The 22,063-nt window shown below is 63.0% G+C and overlaps 1 protein-coding gene and 1 long non-coding RNA gene across 5 annotated transcripts in view; one reads left to right on the forward strand and one right to left on the reverse strand.

Moving 5' to 3' along the window:
* The window catches only part of Piezo1 (piezo type mechanosensitive ion channel component 1 (Er blood group)), a 46,549-nt gene that overhangs the window by 19,227 nt on the left and 5,259 nt on the right, over positions 1-22,063 (reverse strand). For all 4 annotated transcript variants that reach the window (XM_013146026.3, XM_013145993.3, XM_013146032.3 and 1 more), the window contains exons 2-3: positions 3,844-3,939; positions 557-679 (exon numbers count right to left, since the gene is read on the reverse strand). In XM_013146026.3, coding sequence (XP_013001480.2) covers positions 557-679; positions 3,844-3,939 — 219 coding nt within the window. The remainder of the gene's footprint in view (positions 1-556; positions 680-3,843; positions 3,940-22,063) is intronic.
* On the forward strand, positions 678-8,020 carry LOC134475831 (uncharacterized). Its single transcript, XR_010047104.1, has 2 exons — positions 678-5,539; positions 7,302-8,020. It is a non-coding gene; the product is annotated as an uncharacterized LOC134475831 (long non-coding RNA).

The raw sequence follows: 22,063 nt of genomic DNA on the forward strand, positions 1-22,063 counted from the left end.
CCACTGGCCTGGCAGTGTGGCCTGCAGCCAGATAGTATCTCTGGACAGCAGCCTTGGCCCTGGCTGGCCAGTGCCATGACGTGCCCTGCTCTACCAGCCTCATCCCAAAATACCAGGAGAACATCACAGGATGAACAGGAGGGCTCAGAGTGACCCCCTCTGGGTGATGGACGGCGGACAGGTTCCTGTCCCAGCTGGGGCCACAGGTACCAGCTAGACTCTGCCAGTGAACAGGCACGGGGCACCCAGAGCCCCAGGTGCCACCTTGCTGTGTGGCTGAGCCCCAACAGGGAGGATGGTACAGGCTGGGGGACACCGAGAAGACCTGGCTGCTCCCAGGCTGGCGCTGCCCAGCCCAGCCTGTCGCCGCCAAATCATTCCCGGAAGATGTCCTCAGGGCCGCCAGGGCTGGACATAAATCCTGGCTGGGGACAGCTCCTGTTGGGCAGTGCCTGAGTGGGGCCGGCCCTCCCGGGGTCCAGGTCTGCTGCGGACGCTCCCCACCCCAGGCCAGCTCTCCAGCGCCCCGTTTTCCTGCCCACCCCCAGCAACTCACAGTTGGGCCCCAGCAGCCGGTCCAGGCTGGGCACGGTGTGCAGGGCTATCTGGAAGGCCAGGTGCGCCACCAGGAAGAGCAGGCTGAGACTCAGCAGGGCGCGCAGGAGCCGGATCGAGTGCCCTGCTGCAAAGTACATGGTGAGGCCGGCCCAGTGGGGCTGGGGCAGGCAGGGGAGCTGAGACTCCCCTCAACCCTGTTGCAGCCCTGGGGCCATGGCTGCCTCCCCAACACAAGACGTGGCCAGAGCACAGCAGCAGCTGGTCCGAGGTCACACAATGAGGGGCCAGCAAGGCCTGCCCACCAGGCTGGGCCAGTACAGGAGGAAAAGGTGCTGGGCTTGGAAATGCGACTTTACACCTCTGCAGCAGAGCTCTGTCCCCTCCCCCAACTCCCATGAGAAGGAACCTGAAGTCACACTGTGGCGGGCTGGCAGCAAGGGCCTGTGGGGCGCCTGGGGGACAAGACCTGGTCTCACCAGGAAGCGGTGGGCAGCACTGAAGGGCTGTGGGCTGAGATGCGCCCTGAGCTGCGGAGTACAGAGCCCGACCTGGCAGAGCTGCATCCCACTTCACTTGGCAGGGATTGGAGCGGGAGGGCTGGGATTCAGCCCCCAAAGTACAGGGCCACGTGGCTGTGCCTGGCCAGATCTGAGCTCACCCCCAGGGTGCCGTGGCCTCGATTGGCCCCCGCCAGTCACAGCACTGGGCCCACCACACATCAGGGAGGCCTCTGTGGTGCAGTGCTCTCGTCCCTGCCCCGTGCACAATGGCAGCTCACTTGGCACAGGACACTTGGCCATGGCCCAGCAGACTCCAGGGATGAGGACCGTGGACCCTGGGGCAGGACACACCCACCACGCACTCTGCCACAGGGCAGAGTCAGCCAGGGGTCTCCCTGGTGCCAGCCCCATCCTGGGCTGGGCCCTAGCTCTGAAGTGACAATGGCCTGGCCCCAGGGCACTGCGACTTCAGGACCTGGCCTGGTGGGTAACCTCCTTGCTCCAAGGGGCAAGGGCTGCAAGCTGGTGCCCACCCAAGGAGCTGGACAGAAGTTGGCCAGGTGCCAGGCAGAGGTGCCATTAGCAGAAGTAGGTGCTGCCTGCTCCTCCCCCACACTCTGCTGGCACTGCTGGCCACATAGCCTACATGGTGCAGGGTCCTCTGCAGGAGGACAAGTGGACCTGGTTACCCTGCAGCTCTGTGCTGGCACAGGAAGGACCTAGCAAGCTTGGTGGTTCTGCAGAGGTGTCTGCACAAGTGGACCTCACTGTGGAGGGTGGGAGGTCTGGAAAGGGGGCAGGGATAGCATGACCATAAGGCCCAGCACCGTGGACCCATCAGGTGGGAAAGGAGCCGGGGTGGAGCTGCCGACCTGAGGATGGTGGGCCGCAGGGGAAGAGCATGGCCCTTGGCTGAGTGACCCTCAGGTGGCCGTGGAGATGCCCTAGGCCTGATGGGGAGAAAGAGGCTCTGGAGGCAACGGCCTTTCTGCCACCCAAGGACCCCTCCGTTCCCTACAGCCACCCTGAATGCAAGCTGAGCCCATGCAGCTGGGTGCCTCCCAGTTACTCTGAGCCCTGAGCTGGCCTAGCGCTGCGGACCGCGCCCAGCAGCCTTTGTTCTGAGCCGCCCCCACCTGGCCTCTCGGCCCTGGCCTTGGCTCACTGCTCACTACCTGGGGGACTGTGGAGGGGGCCATCCATGGGAGTAGAGGACAGTCCACACGGAGACTGTCCACAAGGACGAGGACTGTCCATGGGAGGCTGTCCACAGGGGAAGGACCGTCCATGGAGGGGACCGTCCACAGGGAAGGGGACTGTCTGTGCCCCACCCCAGAGGCAGTACGCCTTTTCCTGGCCAAGGAAGACAAAAGGAGAGGGCTCATCAGGGAGGAGCCACAAACAGGAAGCCGGCTGATGTGGGGACCTCCTGCTCCCCGTGGAGTAGCTACCCCTGTGTCCCCCGAATGCACCACTCAGCCATAGAGGCTCAAAGGTGTCTGCCCCTCTCCTGGCTGTATCTCCCCAGCCTTCCCCACCCTCATGGCCCTGTCCTGCTCTCCCGACTCCTTGGGCTGCCGGCGCCCACGCTCAGGGGCTCACACATCATTAAGTAGGGCCTGGCTCCTGGGTGTGGGTGTGGCCAGCCAGGGGGCCCCATCACCCCAGCAGAGGAAGGGGCATCCACAGCCCAGAAGCCCCCACTTGGAGAAGGTCTGGAGCAAGAAGCGGACAGGGAGGGGTTAAATCAAATCACTGCCAGAGCCTCACCCAGTGCCACTCGGGTGAGCCCTGCACAGCTCCGAGGCTGGGGAGCATGGGGTCCCGGGGTCTCCTAGACCTCTGTGGCTAAGGGGCAGGGCTGGCTAGCGGGGACACAGGCTGTCCCCCGGGTGCTCAGGCACCTTGGCTGGCCTGGAGGTCTGGGGGCTTCCCAGGATTCAGCCAGGCTGTGGGGGCAGTGAGAGCATGGGGGGCTCTCAGGGAGCAGGAAGGTGGGAGGGGGCTTCCTTCCACCTAGAAAATGAGTGGGCAGCACGGGGCTGGCCCCACGGGCCAGTAGCCATCGGGGGCTCATGCCGGCTCCCTTGCCCCGCAGCTGGGGGTCAGGCCACAGCCTATGTGGGCCGGCCGAGCCCCATCAGACCTTCCGCTGGTGCTGCCAAGGCCAGCAGCTGCGTGGCAGGAACCCTCGAGCACCCACACAGCCGGCCTCACATTTTCCTCTCTCCACCCGGAAAAACCAAGCAGTATCTGTCCCTGAAGGGCCTCTAAGCAGGACAGACGGACAGATGGAGGGTTGGCTGGGGTACCTGCCACTGCCACCTCTCCCGCCTGGCCCAGAGTCACAACACAGACCCTAGGTACCTACAGCACAGTGACCAGAACCCCGGTCCTCTGCAGAAGTCCTGTCCCTGCTGCCGTGACCAGCCACCAGGACCCTGCCCCCCAGGGAGGCCCAAGGAGGGCAGCAGCCAGTCCAGCCCAAACCCACAGGTGCTGAGCCCCCCAGCAGGGTCTGGGACACAGAGGAGCAGCCCTGCCGGGGTGGGACCCTGGGCCTGCACCCTCACAGTGCTTCCCAAGGGACAACAGGGATTTGGGGGCTCCCCCCACTACCCCTCGAGTCACCACACACCCTGGGACGAGTGATCAGCAGAAAGGATTTGGAAACAGCGACTTCTCTGACAGGAAAGGAACCCAGTCGTGTCAGCACTCCTGCCCAGAGTACCCTGCACCCCCGCCCCGTCCAGGAACCACACCCGCCCCACCCTGCGCCCCTTACCTCGTGTGCCGCTGCACCCAGGGCCCGGCAGCCAGGGCAGGAGCAGCAGGACCAACAGGTAGACCAATGAGAGCGCATTCACACGCACCAGGGAGGCTGCGGGGAGACAGATGCTCAGCACGGTGGCCCAGGGGTGCAGGCCGGTCGCGCCCCTCCCGGCCCACGAGGCCACCCATGCCCCATGAGGGGTCCATGGACAGGGAGTCCACGTCACCGTTGCTGGGCACCACTGTGGCCCTGTGACCTGGCTAAAGTGCACACAGCAGAGGTGGGAGCCGGGCCCAATTCTCCTAACTCACTGTTTGCTTTCTCTCTCTGACCATTTTGAGAGAGGCCTTGCTGGTTTCCACAGCAGCCTTGAGCTTGCTGCAGCCCAGACTGGCCTTGGCCTCAGCCCTCCCTGCCTGTGCCACACGCCTGGCCATGTACTCCCTGCCAGCGCATAGCCTGCGGGCTCTAGGCGCTCCCACAGCGAGGAGCCACGGCCACACAGTGCCTGTCCTTCCTGGGATACGGACCCCGCTCTTCCCAGTCCGCACGTCTCAGGGCCTGGCTCCCTGCCACTCAGGCCTGCAGGGCTAGCCGAGGACTGCCAGGTGGCCAGGCTCCTGAGCCACAGCGTGGCAGCCCCGCCTGCCTCTCACAGGTCAGCCTGTCCCCTCCCAGGAGCGAGATGACCAACCCAGCCTCATGCCAGGGGAACGGGGCCCATGCAGCAATGCCAGGTGCAGGGGAGGCTGTGTGCTGAGTGTTGCCACTTCCCTGCCCTCCAGGCCCCAGGCACAGCAGCCTCAGGAGCCGGGCCGGCCTGGCCCCGGGTGGGGAGGGCGTGGCCAGCGGAGCACTCATTGGAACTCCTTGCCCTCCTGGACACTGACCTGTGGCTCGGCCTCTGTCCAGCACAGGTGGTGCCGCCTTCTCTGCCCCGAGAGGCTTGGACCAGAGGTGGTCCTCCCCTTCGTACCCCAGGTGCGAGCACCACAGCCCTGCAATGGGCCTGACGTGAGCTGGCCAGGCTCAGGAACAGAAATCGGTCCCAAAATTCTCCCTGGAGGGAGGGCCAGGGCCAGCTGTGTACTCTGAATGGGCCTGGCAGGCCACTTTCTCTAGGGACAGAGGGACACAGCAGCAGCACAAGCCTGCAGCACAGGGTGCCGTGCAGACAGACGCCTGGCTCAGGAACAGCATCCTAACTGCTCCAGGAAGTGCCTCCCGCCTGCCCCCCAGGCTTCTCTGTGGGCTACGGCGATCCACTGAAGGTTCTCAGCAATTACTTTTCCGGAACAGAAATCTATCCGCTGAGCCCGAGAGGCAGGACAGATGCTGGTGCTGCCTGCCACAGGCCATCCCAGGCCTGTCCCCACTGCCCAGCATCTGGCCCGTTCGCCAGCCTGGCGAGGGGTTCTCCGGCCAGGTGATGCCCATCTGTCCATCTGCCCACCCGTCCAAGTGACTTTTTCCCCAGGACCAATGCTGCAGGTCCCTGCCTGTGCTCGTGGGAAACCCGTGACACTAAGCAGGTCACAGGGACCAGGAGTGGCACGGACGGTGAGGGGGCACGCAGCAGTGCAAACACATGAAAGCCAAGGGCAACTGGGGCTGTGCAGACAGACAGACGGCAGCCCCGGAGCTCCGTGAGGGGCTCCAGAAACCGGGCTCGCAGCTGTGGGCAGAGGCCCGCCTGAGCTCTGTGCAGGTAAGGACAGAAGGGTGAGATTTGGGGGGCAGCCGGGGCCTCTTCCCTCACCTGCTCCACCCAGGAGCCAAGGAGCTTCCCAAAAGCTGTCTGTCAGAGCAGGAGTGGGGCACTGCCCTGCCCTGGGGGGCTCATCGTTGGGGGCCAGGCCCCTGGGGGTATCACTGGTACCCCAATCCCACCCTTCATTCCACCCTCCCCTCATGCAGGGGGGCCACGCCCGGTTCACACAATGAGGAAACTGAGGCCCAGAGGGTGGGGCCCCACAGGGCTCCAGTGTGACAGGAACAGGTGGGTCCCGGGATGGCTGGGCACTGGGCCGGCCCTGCCTAGCCTCCTGAACTCCACTTCCTGCCATCCACTGGCAAGGAGGCTGAAGCTGGGCAAGTGGGCAGTGCCCAGAAAACCCTGGATGCCAGCCTGAGGGTGCACATGGGGAAGCCGGGCCCAGCTCCACACCGGTCACCGGGACCCCTGTCAGCAGTCTCGGGGTATAGGATGAGACAGGAAGCCAGCCACGGGGCCTGGTGACTGCAGCCAGCACAGGGCAGGAGCACAGTGGCTGGTCTTTGTCCCAGATGGGAGACAGAGCCTGAGGGGCCCAGGGCTGATGGTTCATGGCTAGGACCCCGGCTCCAGCCCCAACACTGGCCTGGTGGAGATGCTGGTCTAAACCCATCCTTGGGACTTTGAGGGACAGGGGCAGAGGGATGGCCAGGGGGATACAGGCAGGTGGCGGGGAGGCTGCACCTTGGCCCTGGCCACCACCTGGCAGAAAGGAAAGAGACCCTGCTGGCGTCGGTGGGGACAAAGCTGTGGGAGAAGCGACTGAGCCTGTGGTCCTTGTGGGCTTCACGGCTGTGACCGCACAGAGCCTTTCCTGAGTCTGGGCTAGCAGCTGGCCAGCAGGAAGGGCGAATGCCCCTCTCCATTCTTGCCCTGCAGTCGGAGATGGCACGGCACCCACCCCGAGCAGGGCAGACCAAAAGCACCAGGACAGGTGCATGACCGGGGGCAGGGCTGGCTTCTGCTCCCAGCTGGGTCAGGAAAGGAGGAAGCCAGCCGGGGCGCTCACAGGCCACACTGGGAGGGCTGGGCAGCACTAAGCAGACTCCACAGGGGGACCTGACCCTGGGCCCTGGTGAGGGAGGGCAGGCACGGTGCCCTGTGCCGGTCAGAGGCGGGGCTCCTCAGGGCCTGTCTCAGGGAACTTGGTGGCACCCACCAGGGCCGAGATTGACACCTCTGCTTCCAGACAAGGATGAGGCTGGGGACCAAGGTGTGCAGGCCCCTCCTCCTCTGCAAGGAGCAGCCCCCAAGTCCAGTGGGGACAGAGCAGAGGGCGTCTGGGGGAGCCCACCCCCTTGCACGGGGGCATCTGGTAGGCAAGGTGCCCACATCAAGGTTCAGCATGAGGCTGGGCACAGGTCCCCTGCGTGGCTGGACCACCTAGGACGCCAGCACAGGGCTGCCCTGGGGGGCTAGGGTCCAGGATAGAGGGGAGACCAGGGACACCGTTCAGGGAAAGCCAGATGCCAGACAGGGGGTACAAGGCCGGGCAGTGAGGCCTTCAGGAGGGGCAGCGAGGGCCTGAAGCAGCTAACCCCAGAAGGTGCCTAAGGCAGGCCCAGCCCCACACAAGGAGGAAACAGGCTTGCGTCCTGACTTCCTGGGCAACGCTGTGGAGCCCAGGCCAGGCGGGAGGCCAGACGTGGTGAGGCCTCGCAGGCGCCTTTCTCTCCCCTGCTCTTCCCATCGCCAGGAAATCTGAGGACAACAAAGAATCACTGCTTCTTCCAAGAACGAAAACCAAGCACATGTGATTTCCACCACGAGCGATGCCAAGCTCGTCCTTGAGGACTGGCCAGGGCCAAATCAGAGAAAGTCCTCCCCACTAGACGGAAATGCCCGTGTTCCACGCTGCAGGGCCGGCTTGCGTTTTCCTGGCAGCTGACAGCAACCCTTCGCCAGGCCCGGTGCCCTACTTAGGGGCTCACGGGGTGCGGCAAGGTATTTCAAAGGCTGCTCTGCTGATGAACCAAGGAAACAACTCTCTTGGCATCAGAAACAGCGGTCAGTGTATTCCGCCCACCCCTGCCCTACACTCCACCGCACAGCCACTGGCCGCCCACCCCACTGGGCCGCAGCCGCGTAGGTCCCCAGTGCCTGCTGCACACCGTACCAGCCGCCTCCGCACGGTCACTGTGCACAGCGCCCACTTTTATTTGTCTCCTAGTAGCTCCCAGTCTGGGTCGCAAGCCTGCAGGACAGCAGCGCTTAGAAGCTGCGATGGACATGGCAGGAAGGACGCTGAACACCAGCTGTGTGCACAGTTAGACCGGCTGGAGACACAGAGGCCCCTTCTCACCTCGCTGAGACGGAGTCCGAGTGCACGGCTAAGCATATGCACCAGAAACCAGTGTTAGCAACACAGAACATAACTGGAGTATTCTGGGTCGCAGTAAAAGCTTTTCCCAAGAATCCTTTGAGAGTCTGATGTACATTAGTCTTTATATCAAAAGGAGTCTTTTTTGCTGTTGCTGGGTTTTTTGTGTTTTGAGACAGGGTCTTGTTATGTAGTTCAAGCTGATCTTGAACATTGCAAGCCTCCCACCTCAGCCCCCAGGAGCTGGGATCGCAGGAGTGCACCACCACACCTGGCAGACAGAAACAGATGAGAAGGGGTCGGGTTTTCCATTCACTAAAGGTGGGCAAAGACGCACGCCCTGCAGGGCGAGAGGGGACCGCTGCGGGAGAAGGCATGGTGAGCATGGAATTTGCATGTATTTATTTGCTTTGGTTTTTTTGAAACAGAGTAATTGGGTCTGGGGATTTAGCTTAGTGACATAAGCGCCTGTCTTGCAAGCTTTCGGTCGTGAGTTCGATTCCCGGTACTAAAAAAGAAAAAAAAAAAAAGAAGCGGAGTAACTAGACTGGTCTTGAACTCACTGTGTAGCCTCGGTTGGCCTTGAACTCTGGTGATCCTCCTGCCTCAGCCTCCTGAGTGCTGGGATGACAGAGGTGCAGCATCTCATACCTGGCTGGAAATTCTTAATTTAAACAGAGCTCTAAAGATAAAGCTTTGCTTAGCTGTGGTAGGGCATGCCTGTCATCCCAGCACTCAGGGAGGGTCACAAATTGTAGCCCAGCCCAGGCAATTTATCGACTTAGTAAAATCCGGTCTCAAAGTACAAAAATAACAAAGGGCTGGGGATGAGCTCAGTGAGGAGGCCTGGGGTTAATCCCTGTACTACAAAACAGAAACACAAACACCTTTTTAGCCTGTTTTTATAGCATATTTACTAAAACAATACATTTTAGAAAAAAAGGCCATGAAACCCCAGACTCTGATTGCTTTTCTGTTTGCACCAGAACAGGCTTGAACTCCAGGCTGGGCCCTGGCTCCCCGGCTGGGAAGGCGGTGCAGGCCGCCCCTCAGTGCCTGTGCCCCAGCTCTTCCCTGGGGTGGGTACCTCCCAATTCCCCCTTGTTTTCATTTATGCCCTCTTTGGCTCTGGGGACTGGGCCTGGGGCCTTCGCACTGGGCTACACTCCTGTCCCTTTCAGCTTTGAGGCAGAGTCCTGCTAACTGGCCCAGGCTGGGTTTGAACTTTCCATCCTCCTGCCTCAGCCTCCCAGGGTGCTAGAGTTCCGGGCATGGGCCACCCTGCCTGGTTCAGGATCTGCTCGTTGGCACTTGATTTGAAAGAAGCTAATGTCCACTTGTTCAGGGAGAAGCCAGGGGGAGTGTAAATGTGCTGTACAGAGATGGTCACTTCTGATGTGTATCACTCAGTTTTTAATGGACGCTGAAACAGGAAAATCAAAACACGGGAAATGGAGAGGCCTGGCCAGCATCCAGTGCCAAGGGCAGCAGAGGGCAACTGGGCAGAGCAGCAGGACAGGACTCCCCAGGGCCCCGTGAGCTGCCCCGAGCACGCTGTGCACGTTGGGAGCAGCCATGGCACCTGTCCCGAGGGAGACGCGGTCCCTTCTTCCCACTCTAGACCTTACTTTGACCTCCTGCTGCTCCCCAAAGCCAAGTCCTATCTGTGTCCTGGCCTCGTTCTGCTCAGGCCCGGGCTCCGGCTCCCTGAGGCCCATGGCTCCGCACAGAAGCCCAGCTCTGCCGGCCCACGACGGCCACAGTGCTTGGGGCGCACAGCACCATCTGCCCTGCCATGGGTTCCCGAGAAATGCAGGCCTGGACCTGCAAGATGGGCCCAAGTCCACTCCCCAGAGCCCGCATGCAGGACAGCCCTATGCCAGTGGTGTGAGGCCGTGGGCGAGCCCTCTGCGTGGGCACCCGCAAGTCACCACCACTGATCCAATCCTGGGCCACCCCTGTCCAGGAGACCAAGGCCAGGGCCAGTCCTGTCCCCACAGACCCAGTCACGGAGTGTCACTGGGCCCCCTCCGCCAACGGGCAAAGTTACTTCTGGGCTGAAACACGGGTCAAGAGGAAGCAAAGAAAGATTCCTTCTGTGTAAAAACTAAAATTAAAGCAAAAACAGGCAGGGTGCAGCAGGGCACGCCAGTCACTGTGGTTACTCAGGAGGCTGAAGCAGGAGGGTCCCAAGCTCCAGGCCAGCCTCGGCAGCTTAGGCAGATCCTGTCTCAAAATAAAATAAACACCAAGAAAGGGCCGGGGCTGCGGCGCAGGGCTCTGCTCAGCCCCAGTCCTGGATGGGAGCCCGCTGGTCTAGCCAGGGTGAGCCCGTGAGAAGCCGGGCAGTGCGGCGGGTCGGTCCCCTCCCGCAGGTGCCTCGCCCCCTCACATCTCCCTTTCTGCAGTGTCTGTGTTTGCACGGCCACTTGAGTTGCTGAGAAAGAACGAGGACAGACGAGAGCTGGGTGGCCGTGGAGCCGGGTGGCTGTGGAGCCAGCAGTCACAGGAGGGCACGGAGCTGCAGGGGCAGGCCTTGCCCAGCTACTTCTGCCCCTGGCAGGGTCCTGGCTCCCCCGAAAACAAGGCTGGGGAGCCATGACCACTGCCAGCCCAGGGGTCCCGGCCCCGCCCCGCCACCACCCCAGCCCGCCCAGCCCCAGGCGCTCTCTGCCTTATTTGGCTCCGGCCAGAGCCATAAACAGTGCGCTCGGGCCATGCCGGGGGTGGGGCTGGCGGGCGAGGAGGAAGAGCAGGGCCGAGGGGACACGGGCGGGGTGTCCAGTAGCTGCTGGCGCTGCCTGTGCTTCCAGGGAGGCCACACTGGCTCCCCCAGGACTGAACCCAAGCCCAGACCCAACATGGTGGGCTGGGGGCTGCACGACCTGGCCCGGGGACGCTAGGTGACCCATCCTCCCCAGGCCCACTCAGTGCAGACCATCAGCGCGCTCCGAGGATGCCCTACCTGCTCAGCTGGACCCCCTGTGTGTCCACTCTTTGAGCACAAGCTCTCCAGGGCCAGGTCCCCACAGCACCCGCTCCCCAACCCCCTTTACTGCAGGGTCCCAGCACCCTCTGGGACCCCAGCACTGGCTACAGCTGTGACAGGGCTCGGCCTACAGCCCTGCAGGGCACCAGGTGGCTGCAAGGGGTGCGGCGAGATCGTGGCCACACAGGCTGCGGCTGGCAGAGCTCTTAACATCTCAGCCCCTTCACTCCACAGGGGAAAACCAAGCTGGTGGAGAGGGCCAAGCACAGACCGTGGCCTGAATAGCTGTGGGCGCGTGGCGGGGGCCCTGCCAGCAGCCCCGGCTGGGCCCTGTAGGAGGGCTCATCAGTACCGTGTCCGAGAAATGTGGTTTTACAGCTCATCTGACCTATGCAGGAGATCGTGACAACCTGGCTTTCGGCTGCAATCAGCTCCAGGGACACAGCAAGTGGCCATGGCCGAAGGTGGCCTCGGCACAGGGACCCGAGGAGGAGGATGCATGGCCCTGAAGTGGTGCTCGGAGACCATGGCCCTCGAAGGCCATGCTGCCCTGCACCTCAACCTTGGCGGGCCAGGAGGGCCACGGGAAGGCGGGCAGTGGGCTTGATCATCCAGGAGACGCAGGTGGAGAGGGGCTGTAGCATTCTGGTCACCAACCGCAGGCAAAGGGACGCAGGGGCAGGAACAGCAGATGGGAGGCGGGGACACGGGGCAGGCCATGAAAGGGCAGGGTCATGTTGGGGTCTTGTTAGACCTCCCTCTCAGCCTCCTCTGGACCCCGAACTTGGGAGGGGACAAGAAGAGCCCAGTGGGGGCCCTCAGCACTGTGGCACAGGCTCCCACCAACCCCCTCTCTACCCCAGCCCCAGGATGGGCAGCAGGGCTCACCTGGCCACCTTCCCTGTGCCACCTCAGGTAGTGGGGGAGGCCGAGGCTGGATGGTGCCCCTGGACTTCAGCCCTGAAAAGAGGCTGCTCCCTCTCAGCCAGGGGGCCCAAGGATGTGGCTGAGGTAGGACCCCAGGGCTCTGCCACCCCGAGACACTAGCGACATCAGTGTCCACTTGGGGTGTGGCGTGGTCACCCTTGGCCTCCCACAGGGCAGCCCTGTCCATGGCCCCTGCCTGACCTGCAGCCATAGTCCCACAGGGCAAGGCCAGGCAGGGTCTCCTCTGAAGGACAGGATACTCCTGGGCATGGTGCAGAGGTCCCTGCAGAGCTGCTAACTGCAGGGAACCAGATGCTCCTGTGGGCAGTGTCATGGGCAGCAAAGCCAGGGCCAAGTGGCCTGCATAAAGATGGGTGGGGCTCCCATTACACCAGTCATCAGATGGGGAAACTGAGGCCCAGTGGGCCAGCTGTGGACATCGCAGCTCTCACTGCTGTCCGGGTCCTTCCTGGAAACCGCAGCCCCAGTCAGCCCAACCCGGACACAGCTGCCAGCAGTTCAGGGCGGGAGGGACACAGGCACCCGGATCTCCAGGTTATGATTCAGCCTCTCCCGGTGCCCAGCTGTTGAGCTGGGGGCCAACAGGACAAGGGAGGAAATGGCTCCTGATGCCTGGGCCATCGCAGGCTGGCCTGGGCCCTGGGGCCCCTCAGAGCTCTACAGCCACCCTGGTGGGCAGGGCTCCTCGGGGCCAAGCTGCCAGGACGGGGCTAGCATGACCCTGTTGCTCCACAGGGCTCTGGGCTCTTGGGCCAGATCGAGGGGCATCAGGGCCTGCTGCTCCTGGGTGGCCAAGGGCTGTAACGGGCCAGAGATAGCAGAGTGTGTGGCTTAGGGGCAGGGCCGAGCAAGGGTCACGGTGGGCAGTGTCCCCCACAGCGGCACAGGTGACTGACCACAGTGGACTCACATTCCAGAGCCTCCCAGGCCACGCACTCGAGGGCTGGCAGGAAGCCACGGGTAAACAGAGCCAGCTGCCCTGACCTGTGCCTCCGCCCCCACATTCCGGACTAATAGGGGCAGGATTCTGAGGGGACAGCCCCACCCGGCGCCACGAGGGTGGAGGAGCCAGGGGACACACTGCCCAGAGCCTCTCAACTTAAGCCCCCACCTGAGCCCAGGCTGCATGTGAGCCTTGGCCCCCAGCACCTCACTCTACAGAGCCCCAGCAGGCAGAGCTCCCCAAAACACCAGTGCCTGGCCGGACGTCCCTCTGCCTCGGGGCCCTGCAGGCTACAGAGGAGCTGCCCAGAGCACCACCACGGGGGCTGGGCTAGGAGGTAGGCTGGGCCCAGCTCTGCCACCCACCCTCAAATAACAAACGCAGCTCCTTCTAAACACCCACGAATCAGTGGCCCAGCACCCCACGAATACCAAAGCCTGCAAGGCCCTTCCCCTCGCCTGTCACCCCAGAACTCTGGGAGGCTGAGGCAAGAGGATAGCAGGATCACAAGTCCTAGCCCGGGCCAGGCCACTTAGTGGCTTAGTGAGACCCTGTGTCACATGAAAAGCAGCACAGGAAAGGCGGTCAGCATGGGATCATGAGTTCGATCCCCAGTTCCAAAAAAGGAAAGTAACACAGGGGCTGGGATCAGGAGGGAGGGACTTGGTCAGTGCAGGGATGCAGCAGGCAGCACACAGGAGCTGTCCGGTGAGCAGTGCTGGGTGACAGGCAGGACTGGACAGGCTGCACAGTCCAGTCAAGTGTCTTTTGCTGCACAGACTCAGCACGGTGCTTGGCACCCTGCAAATCCAGTTCAATCCACAGGGACAGGACCGGCGGACATAGGCAGGGCGCTGTGGCCAGCTGTGGCCCTGACGCAGGGCTGCGCTGAGAGCTAAGTCCTGCCCTCGGGTGGACAGTGAGCTGGAGTTGGACACCTAGAACATAGCGGGGGTCAGGTGAGGGGATGGGGCATTGGCCCTGGTGGCCGAAGATGGTTTGGGGAGTCCAGGCGGCAGCATCAAAGGTAAAGGCCCAGGGGCGGAGCCCACAACTGGCAGGACTCATGGGAGACCAGGTCCCCCTGGGCACACGGCCCTGGGAACTCAGAAGCACCCTGTGGGGCTGAGGTCCTTAATGTGGGTTCCCGGACACATCACCAGCCTCCTTGGCGAGCAGCCTGGATCCAGATGCCCCAGGCTTGTGCCCTCCATGAAGAAGCAGGTGGTCAGTGGAAGGCTGGCCATCACCTCAACCTCAGTGTCCAGTGTTCACTGGACACTGTTGAACTGGATACTGTTCAACCATCAACTCTGAACCCATAGTTGTCCGGCCGGCCTCTGCTCAAGTCCACGGAGAGGCATGGGAAGCCTGCTGTCCCCAAGTGAGGCCCAGGCCCTGCCCGAGCAAGGGGACCTGGCCTTGTGGTTCCCACTGCTCCAGGTCCCTGGGAGCACTGGCCAGCCCAGGAGGCTGTGCTGACTCAGAGCCCCGCCCAGTGACTCAGATGCTGGGCGTCCAGTTGGGCCTGGGTGCAGGCTGCCGCTCTTGGGGCCTCTGTGGCATCTGGACAGGAATGCTACCTGGCCGCCTGGGCAGGGTTGTGGGGAGAGAAGCCTGCGCATCTCAGCTGGGAAGTCCCCGTGCTGCTGGGGCTGGGCGGGAGGCAGTGTCTGACCGAGCTCAGCCCCTCCAGGAGTCCCAGCTTCCCCACTGGCAACACAGGAATTCAGGGACCCCTTCTCCAGGGGCAGGCAGTCAAGGGCCACTGTGGCTGGGGACTCCACAGCCTCTGTGTGATCTGGGTGCCAGGTTTGTATAGCGCTTGAGCTGGGGAAAGGGCAGGGACACACACGGGCTTCCAGCTCCAGCATGGGCACCCAAACCAGCCTGTGGGCCAGACGGCGTGACTGCCGGCCCACTCAGCCCGCCATGGACCCCAAGCTGCCCAAACCCCAATCTTGATGCCAGTGTGGGGGATTCTTCAGATGAGGTTCACTTGGAGACTTCGGTGGGACCCCAAGTACCCAGCTGCTACCCCTGGCCCCGGGACGTGGATGGCAGCGTGGACACTGGCTGTGCCCACGGCCCAGGCTGCCTGCTGGGTGCAATGCTGTGGCTCCCGACCCCAGCAGCCCATTCCTCAAAGCCAGCAGACAGACAGTCACAGACAGTGAATACACAGGCTGGACCCCCAGTACCCCATGAGTCGGGCTGGCTGGAGCCCCCGACTGCCGGGAACAGCCATGTGGCTGTGGGTGAGGCGGGGTGAGGGCACAGGGACAGGGAAACAAGCACACACAGTGGTCAGTTTGGCTGGTCACTTGGGGTCAGGGACCCGCCCGACGGCTGCCACCTCCCTGGGCTGGAACCTGGCCTCAGTGGGGCAGGCACAGCCTCAGTTTCCATTTCCACCTTTTCCTGGTTGCTGAGTCTCTGAGGCAGTGCTGACCCCCAGCTCGGCCACCTGCTGGGGCTCGGGTGTCTATGCCTAGGGACAGCCCCGACTGGACCAGCCATTGACTGCTCAGCCCTGGATCCTCCCCAGAGGAGTCCTCCCAGGAAGGCTCGTTCACGCTCTGGAATTCTGGAATTCTGTCCTGGGTCTTCCCAGGCAGGCTCGGGCCCCTGCTGTGCACTGCGTGGGGCTGGAATGGACAGTGTCCCTAAGTGTGCGGTGACCATGGTGGGGGAGGGGACTTAAGGCTCCAGAGACTGGAGACTGGACTTAAGGCCCAGCTCCCGAGGCAGGCCAGGGCAGGAGCCGCACTGCTGCAGGCGAGCGGTGACCGTTACAGTGATGGTGATGCGGAGGCCCAGTGGCCTTTTGCAAACCCACCCCCTCCGTGTCCCTGTGTCGTGGTGTGTCACCAGCTCTCAGCCATCGGGCAGGCACCACGTGTGCAGGACAAGCCTCGTCACCCTCAGCGACCCAGGAGGGAGGACACCCCTGGGGACCACAGACCTCACAGGCCAGCGCCACCCAGCCAGGAGGGTCAGCCCTGCCAGCCCTGCCCCACAGCAGCAGGGAAAAAAAGGAGGAGACCCCACCGAGCCAAACACAGATCTTCCTTGTGAGCTATCACAGAGCAAAACCCAACCCCAGTGCATCCTGTACCCCCAGAGCTACCGGCATCTGACAGCGGGACTCTCAAGTGGCCAGCGACCCCTACCCCAGGGCTCACAGCCTCCCCAGACCCAGACCCCGGTCCCTACAACTCCTGCATCCTGCGGACATCACGGCTGCCAGCCAGCATGCCCACAGGCCCTCTCCGCAGAGCCCATGGGGTACTGGTGGGTGTCCTGGGAATGGCCTGTCCTCCAAGGCCCAGGCAGGGGCCAGGCTCCTGCTCTGCAGGCACTGGGCTTGGCATAGCTTGGTACCCAGCGCTGCCTGCCACCCTGGCTGACGGCAGAGTCCCCGGGCCCGCTGGCTCCGGCAGTGTAATAAGCTCCTGGCCAGAGAAGGGACAGATTAAGCAGCCACTTAAGGGCAGAGAGGGCTGTGCTCTGCCGGGGACGGGGTGGGGACAGGGACCGTCCTGGCCGGGGCTGCATGGCCAGTTCCTGGACAAAGAGCAAGAGAGACGACGGCCCGCTCACCCGCCACATCCTGTTTTTATGGAAAACTAATCTAATCCCTCACGGCGAAGTGCGAGGCAGGCATCCCAGGGTCCCCAGAGCCATGCTGGGGGCCCCCACGGGACTCCCCTCGTCCTGGCGCAGTCAGCCCCTCCCCTGCCCCGTCCCCACCCGGCCACTGTGCGTCCCCAGAGGAGGCTGGATCCATGCACCCCTTCCTGCAGCAAGGGGTGGGCTGGCTCTCCCCTGCCACCCTGTCCACACAGCGCAGAGGCCTGCGCCACTGTGTCAGTGCCCCAGGCCCCCTGGGCCTCAGTTTCCTCATCTGTAAGGTGGGGACGCCGTCACTATTTGCCTCCAGGCTGCCCCACGAGAACCTGTGTGAAGCTAAGCCACCCGCAGAAGTCCCGGCCGTTCTCACCGCCTAGGCGCTGCTGTCTCCATGAGATGAAAGCTAAGCGGACAGTGGCACAGCCTGACATCCGGCATTTTGGAGGCTGAGGCAGGAGGGTGGCAAGTGTGGGCTCTGTCTGGGCAACCGAGGGACTGAGCCAGAACTGGTCGTAAAACGAAAAAGGGCTGTGGATGTTTTTCGGGGAAGGTGAGATCAAAGGTCCTCACGGCCAGGCCACCGGCACCCTCCTCATTCCCAGGGTGGCTGTGAGAGGAACAGGTGAGGGTCGGGCGCCCAGGGACAAGCAGGTGTCCTGGGCCAAGCAGGAGGGGGGTAGAGGGGCTGCTCCTGGGCCCCTGCGGGCAGGCCGAGACCACGGCACCTGGGTTCCCAGCACTGACTGGGGGAGGCTCTGAGTGGTGGCTAAGGGCACTAGGGCCTCTGCTGGGGCTTCACAGCCATGGCCAGGCCCCTCAGTGAGGCACCGATGACCCCCAGGTGTCCCCCCACAGGGCCAGTGGGCCACCAACACGTACCGCCCTCCAGACCAAGGGTGGCCTGGGGCAGGGACGTGTGTCTGGCCGGAGTTCCTGGTCAGGCTGCCTGGTAGGCGGCGTCTGCCCAGTGCGAGGCTGTGGAGGCCACCAGTTTGCCAGGCCAGGAACCAGCACAGTGGACTCCAGGCTGCTCAGCCACACTGTCCCCTGCATCCAGCAGCCCAGGAAGCCAGGCATTTGGGGCTCAGACCACTCAAGACTCAGCCAGTGCCACGGTCCTCGCCTGTGGCTGAGCCAACAGATACTGGGTGTCCCCAAGTCCCCATCCATCTGCCCTATGCCCCAGCGTCCCCAACCCAGAGCCACCAGGCACCCGAGGGTGAGAGCGTGGCTGCCTTAGTGCCCCGAGACGGGTGACTGCAGACGTCTCATGTCCAGCCGGCCATGTGAGCGCTGTCCCCAAAAGCCACAGGCTGGGCGGGACAGGCACTCAGCTTCCAACTCCTCACAGGTGAAGAAATGGGGGCAGGGAAGTCCCCTCGATGGAGCAGTCACAGCACTGGACACCCGCTGCTGGGCACCGGCCAGGAACCAGAGCCACCTCTAACAAGGGGGTTTCGTGGCTCAGACAGGCAGCACAGCAGCAAGCGCAGAAGAGGCCAGGAGCTGCCCAGCCCTGGCAGGGGTGGGGACATGGCTCTGCTGACCCCAGGTATCAGCCTCCATCGCTGGGACGCCAGCCGGTGCTGCCACCCCAAGCTCAGGATGGCAAGGTGGATGAAACCATGCAAGTGGCCAAGGACGGGGTGGGGGCAGTGCCCTGTCCACAGCAGGTGGACAAGTAACGTCCCAAGGTCACACAGGGGCACACTCAGCTTCCCTGTCCCCCTCTAGCTCCTCTATCATCCTTACCAAGCCCAGGCCTGTGGGCACCCCCCGCCACGGAGGACCAGAGGGGCCCAGGCAGTGCCCACAGGACCACAGCAGTGCAGGCTCAGATCAGCTCAGCCGCCTTGGGACCAGGGACCTGGCCTGCCAGCCCAAAAGGCAGGGAGCTGGGGCCACTGTCCCTGGAAGCAGCAATGGCCTCCCCACCCCCGCTGTGACCACCTCTTGCTGGCCCTCAGGCTGAGGGCTCTGCCTCTGACCGAGCCACCTTCTCTATGGGCAGCAGGGACGCAGGACAGGCAGGGGGTCCGGGCCGGCAGGAGGCAGCTGCAGGGCCTCCGCCTGAGCCTGGCCTCCCCAGAGGAGGCCCAGGCGCTGAGCACAGAGGCTGGCAAGGACCATGGAAGGGACTTGCACTGGAGGGGGTGAGCCTGTCATGCCTGCCCTCCTTGGCTCTCTGCCTGGCATCGGCCAGACTCACGCCCCGGAAGGTACTGTTTGCCGCAACGAGGAAACTGAGGCAGAGGACCCTGCAGAGGTCACAGAACAAACAGTCTTGGGCCGATGGCCCTGCTCTCAAGGAAGGCTGCCCTTCTGGGGCTCCTGCCACATCTCATCCTAACACGTGGCCCACAGTGCCACCACCCCACCCGCTCCCAGGGCCCCCTGCACCGAGAGCCACCCTGGCTCCTGATCTTGGTGCCTGGGCCCGGGTTCTCCTTGGCCCGGAAGGTCTGCACACACTGGCCTGGTCAGGAGCACAGCGCAGGGCCACCATGGCACAGTGACACCACCCTCACCAAGACTGGGCGGCAGGACCTCTGGGCCCAGGTGTGCCCACCTCACCTGTGACAGTCCCTCCCACCCAAGGGATTGACTGGACCCAGCCTCGCCCTGCCCACAGCACTGGGAGAGAGAAAGCTCGGGGCGTGGCTGGGACACCGGGCTCTGGAACCTCAGCTCCCTCCCGCACCCCACAGGACACACAGCACCAGGCGGGCAGGCGCAGCTGGAGTGCTTGGAGATCACCCCCTTCCGGGTCAGCAACTGGGGTGACCAGCAGAAGGGGGACAGGCAGTGCACAGTACAGCCTTGAGCAGCTGGGCACCAGGGTCTGGCAGTGTCACTGGGACTAGAGTTTTTGGCAGAGGGGACAGAGGCCCAGGGAGCAGGGCCCTGAGGAGGGGCCAGGTTGAAGGGCATGCAGGGGACAGGGCAGCCACCAGGGCCAACAGGGATCCCCTGAATTCCAAGCACCTGCCCTAAAATGGCTCCTCCGAACAATGGGCGGGATGTAGCAGTGCACGGCTGTTAGCCCACATTCTGGGAGGCTGAGGCAGGAGGATGGCAAGTTCTAGCCCAGCCCGGGCAATTCAGCAATAAAATAAGAGGTTACAAAGGCCTCGGGCTGTAGCTCAGTGTGAAGGCCCTGGGCCCAATCTCTAGTACCACAGGAAAAAAAAAAGGACGCATGACCCAATTTTTAAACTATCTGGACGACCTCATAGGTCATACCCCAGATGAGGGTCTCGACCTCAGCTGGCACTGGGTAACCAGCTCTGAGGCCACAGGGCAGGCTGGAGGGCATTGGGCACCCACCCTGCACTCCTCGGCAGGAGCCAGGGCTGTGGATGCCTCTGGGGTCAGACATTCGATCTGCCCCACCCCCTCAGGAGCCAGGAGAACACAGTCAGTGTACGGGGAGACGGGCTGATCCCACAGAGACAGTCGGTCGCCGGAGGGCTGAACACACCTGCAAAGCGCTGCCACCTGGGTCTGGGAGTCAGACGCTGAAGTCCAAACCCCAAACAGACACCAGAGCCTCATGGGCTGCGGAGGGAAGGGCCGGCGGGTGGGATGCTCCGAGATGCTCCGGGATGGTCAACTAGAAAGTCAGCAGCCTGCTCAGCCCAGGAGCAGGGCTTAAAGGGCAGGGAGTGTCCTAGGCACACGCAAAGCCCTGCTCCATTCCCAGCACTGCGAAGAAAAACCCAGGCAACGTGACGCACACCTGTGAGCCCAGCACTTGGGAGCTGAGACAGGTGGCTCACCACAAATGCAAGGCCAGCCTGGGCTACACAGCAAGACTTGTCTCTGAAAGCCAAAAATAAATAATAAACAATTAATTTCCCCCTCAAGGCCACTCATTTTGTTTCTTGGTGACACTTCTTCAGGAAAACACCAGGCCCCATATTTGCTCCCTCATCTGAACCCCAGAGCACCAGCGGCCAGGCCCAGGCCAGGTTTTTTAGACACATTCACCCAGCGAATGGTGGGCACCAGGGCAGCAGGGCCAGAGCCTGGGCAGGGTGGGCAAGGCGCAGAGCTGGGCAGGAGGCGTCTGCATGGTACAGGTAGGTGTGGACCAGGAAAGAGCAGCGTTCTGGGCAGGGCAGTGGGGACACTATGCCCCGAGTCTGGAGCCACATGGGCTGGCAGAGCTAGGCAAGCTTCACTGAGCTAGACACCTGGACCAAAGTGACCATCGCTGCTGGACATGGCCTGACCAAGCTGGGGGCAACAAGGAGCAAGGCCCAGCCGTGGAGCCGGCTCACACTGGATGGGGCACTAGGGTCGCTCAGCCCACAAGGTCACACTGTGCAGTGCAGCCGCAGGCCACCTCCCCCAGCCCACGGTCAGTCACCCCACACTCAGTGGCCAGGCTCACACCGAGGCTGGAGATCCCCCCACCCCGTGGGGACCCTCTGCTGCCTAGAGCCCAAATATGCCCCAGAAGGAACAGACAGAGGCAAGGGAGGCTGGTGCAGAGCTTATGCAGGCCTGGTGTGTGGCCGCCGTCACCACTGCTGGCCCTCGGACAAGCCAGAGAAGAAACGGAAAAATAAAAACAGCTGTCAGGCCGGCTTGATGGAGGGGCCGGCCAGGCTTCCCTTTAACACCCCTTTAATGTGTCAGGGTGATGGGCTGCGCTAAACAGTGCTTTAACCATAAACGGAGATCAAGTAAGTGAGAGGGATGGCAGCGAGCACACAGCGCTGCCCACACGGTGGTGGACACGGCCACCAGGAGGTCAGGCCGCGAGGGCCCGGCCCATACAGCGGGTCCGGGGGTTCCAGCCCCCACCTGCAGTCTTCAAGGCTCCTCCTCCTCAGGCCACCTAGCAGGACCTAGGCCTGGTCCCGTCCACCGCCTAGAACAGCTCACTTTTCCCAGGAAGATCTGCAGAGAGGTGGCTGAGTCCGGCAGCTTCCAGGCACACAGGAGGTGCACACCTGGGGTCACGGACACCTGTGAGTCCCTGTGGGCCTGGGCAGCCATGCCAGCCTCACGCCCTGAGGACCTACAGACGCCCTGTGCCCGTTTTAGCTGCCCATTCAATGGCAGAGGAAACCACAGGAGGCTGAGGCGGCCTCTGCAGCCTGACCCTGAAGATGGAGATGCGGCCCCAGCTATATATACTCAGGGAGAAAAACAGTGTGCAGATTGGAGCCTGGTAAACAGCTGAACCCCTGCCGGGCCGTTAGAGGGAACCTAAAAATACTCCCTGTAATTACGTTATTAAAACACACCAGAAAAATTGTCCCGCCCGACTCGGCAAAGGCTTGGGATAGAGGCCGGCACGTGGCCTGAAGGGCTGGGGTCTCTGGACAGCAGGGCCAGACCCCAGCACCTGGGAGCCAGCACTCAGAGGGGCGTGCACACCCGGGGTGGCCCAGGTCCCCGCCTCGGACACATATCCTAGAGAGTCGCACACACGCAGAGGCAGGGCTGTGGGGTTGTGACCCCAGAGACCAGGGGGCAGCACCAGACAAGGGCTCTCCCGGGCAGACTCAGCCAAGCCCTGGACCCCCCGCAGGCCAGGGTCTCTGGACGGGGCTGAGGCTGCAGGCTGTGAGGGGCGTTCAGGCTTCTCCAACTGAATGTTCCCATTTTTAC

The sequence above is a fragment of the Cavia porcellus genome, unplaced genomic scaffold (assembly GCF_034190915.1).
Source record: "Cavia porcellus strain 051 isolate PalLab524CR breed Dunkin Hartley unplaced genomic scaffold, mCavPor4.1 scaffold_4, whole genome shotgun sequence".
NCBI classification, from domain to species: domain Eukaryota; kingdom Metazoa; phylum Chordata; class Mammalia; order Rodentia; family Caviidae; genus Cavia; species Cavia porcellus.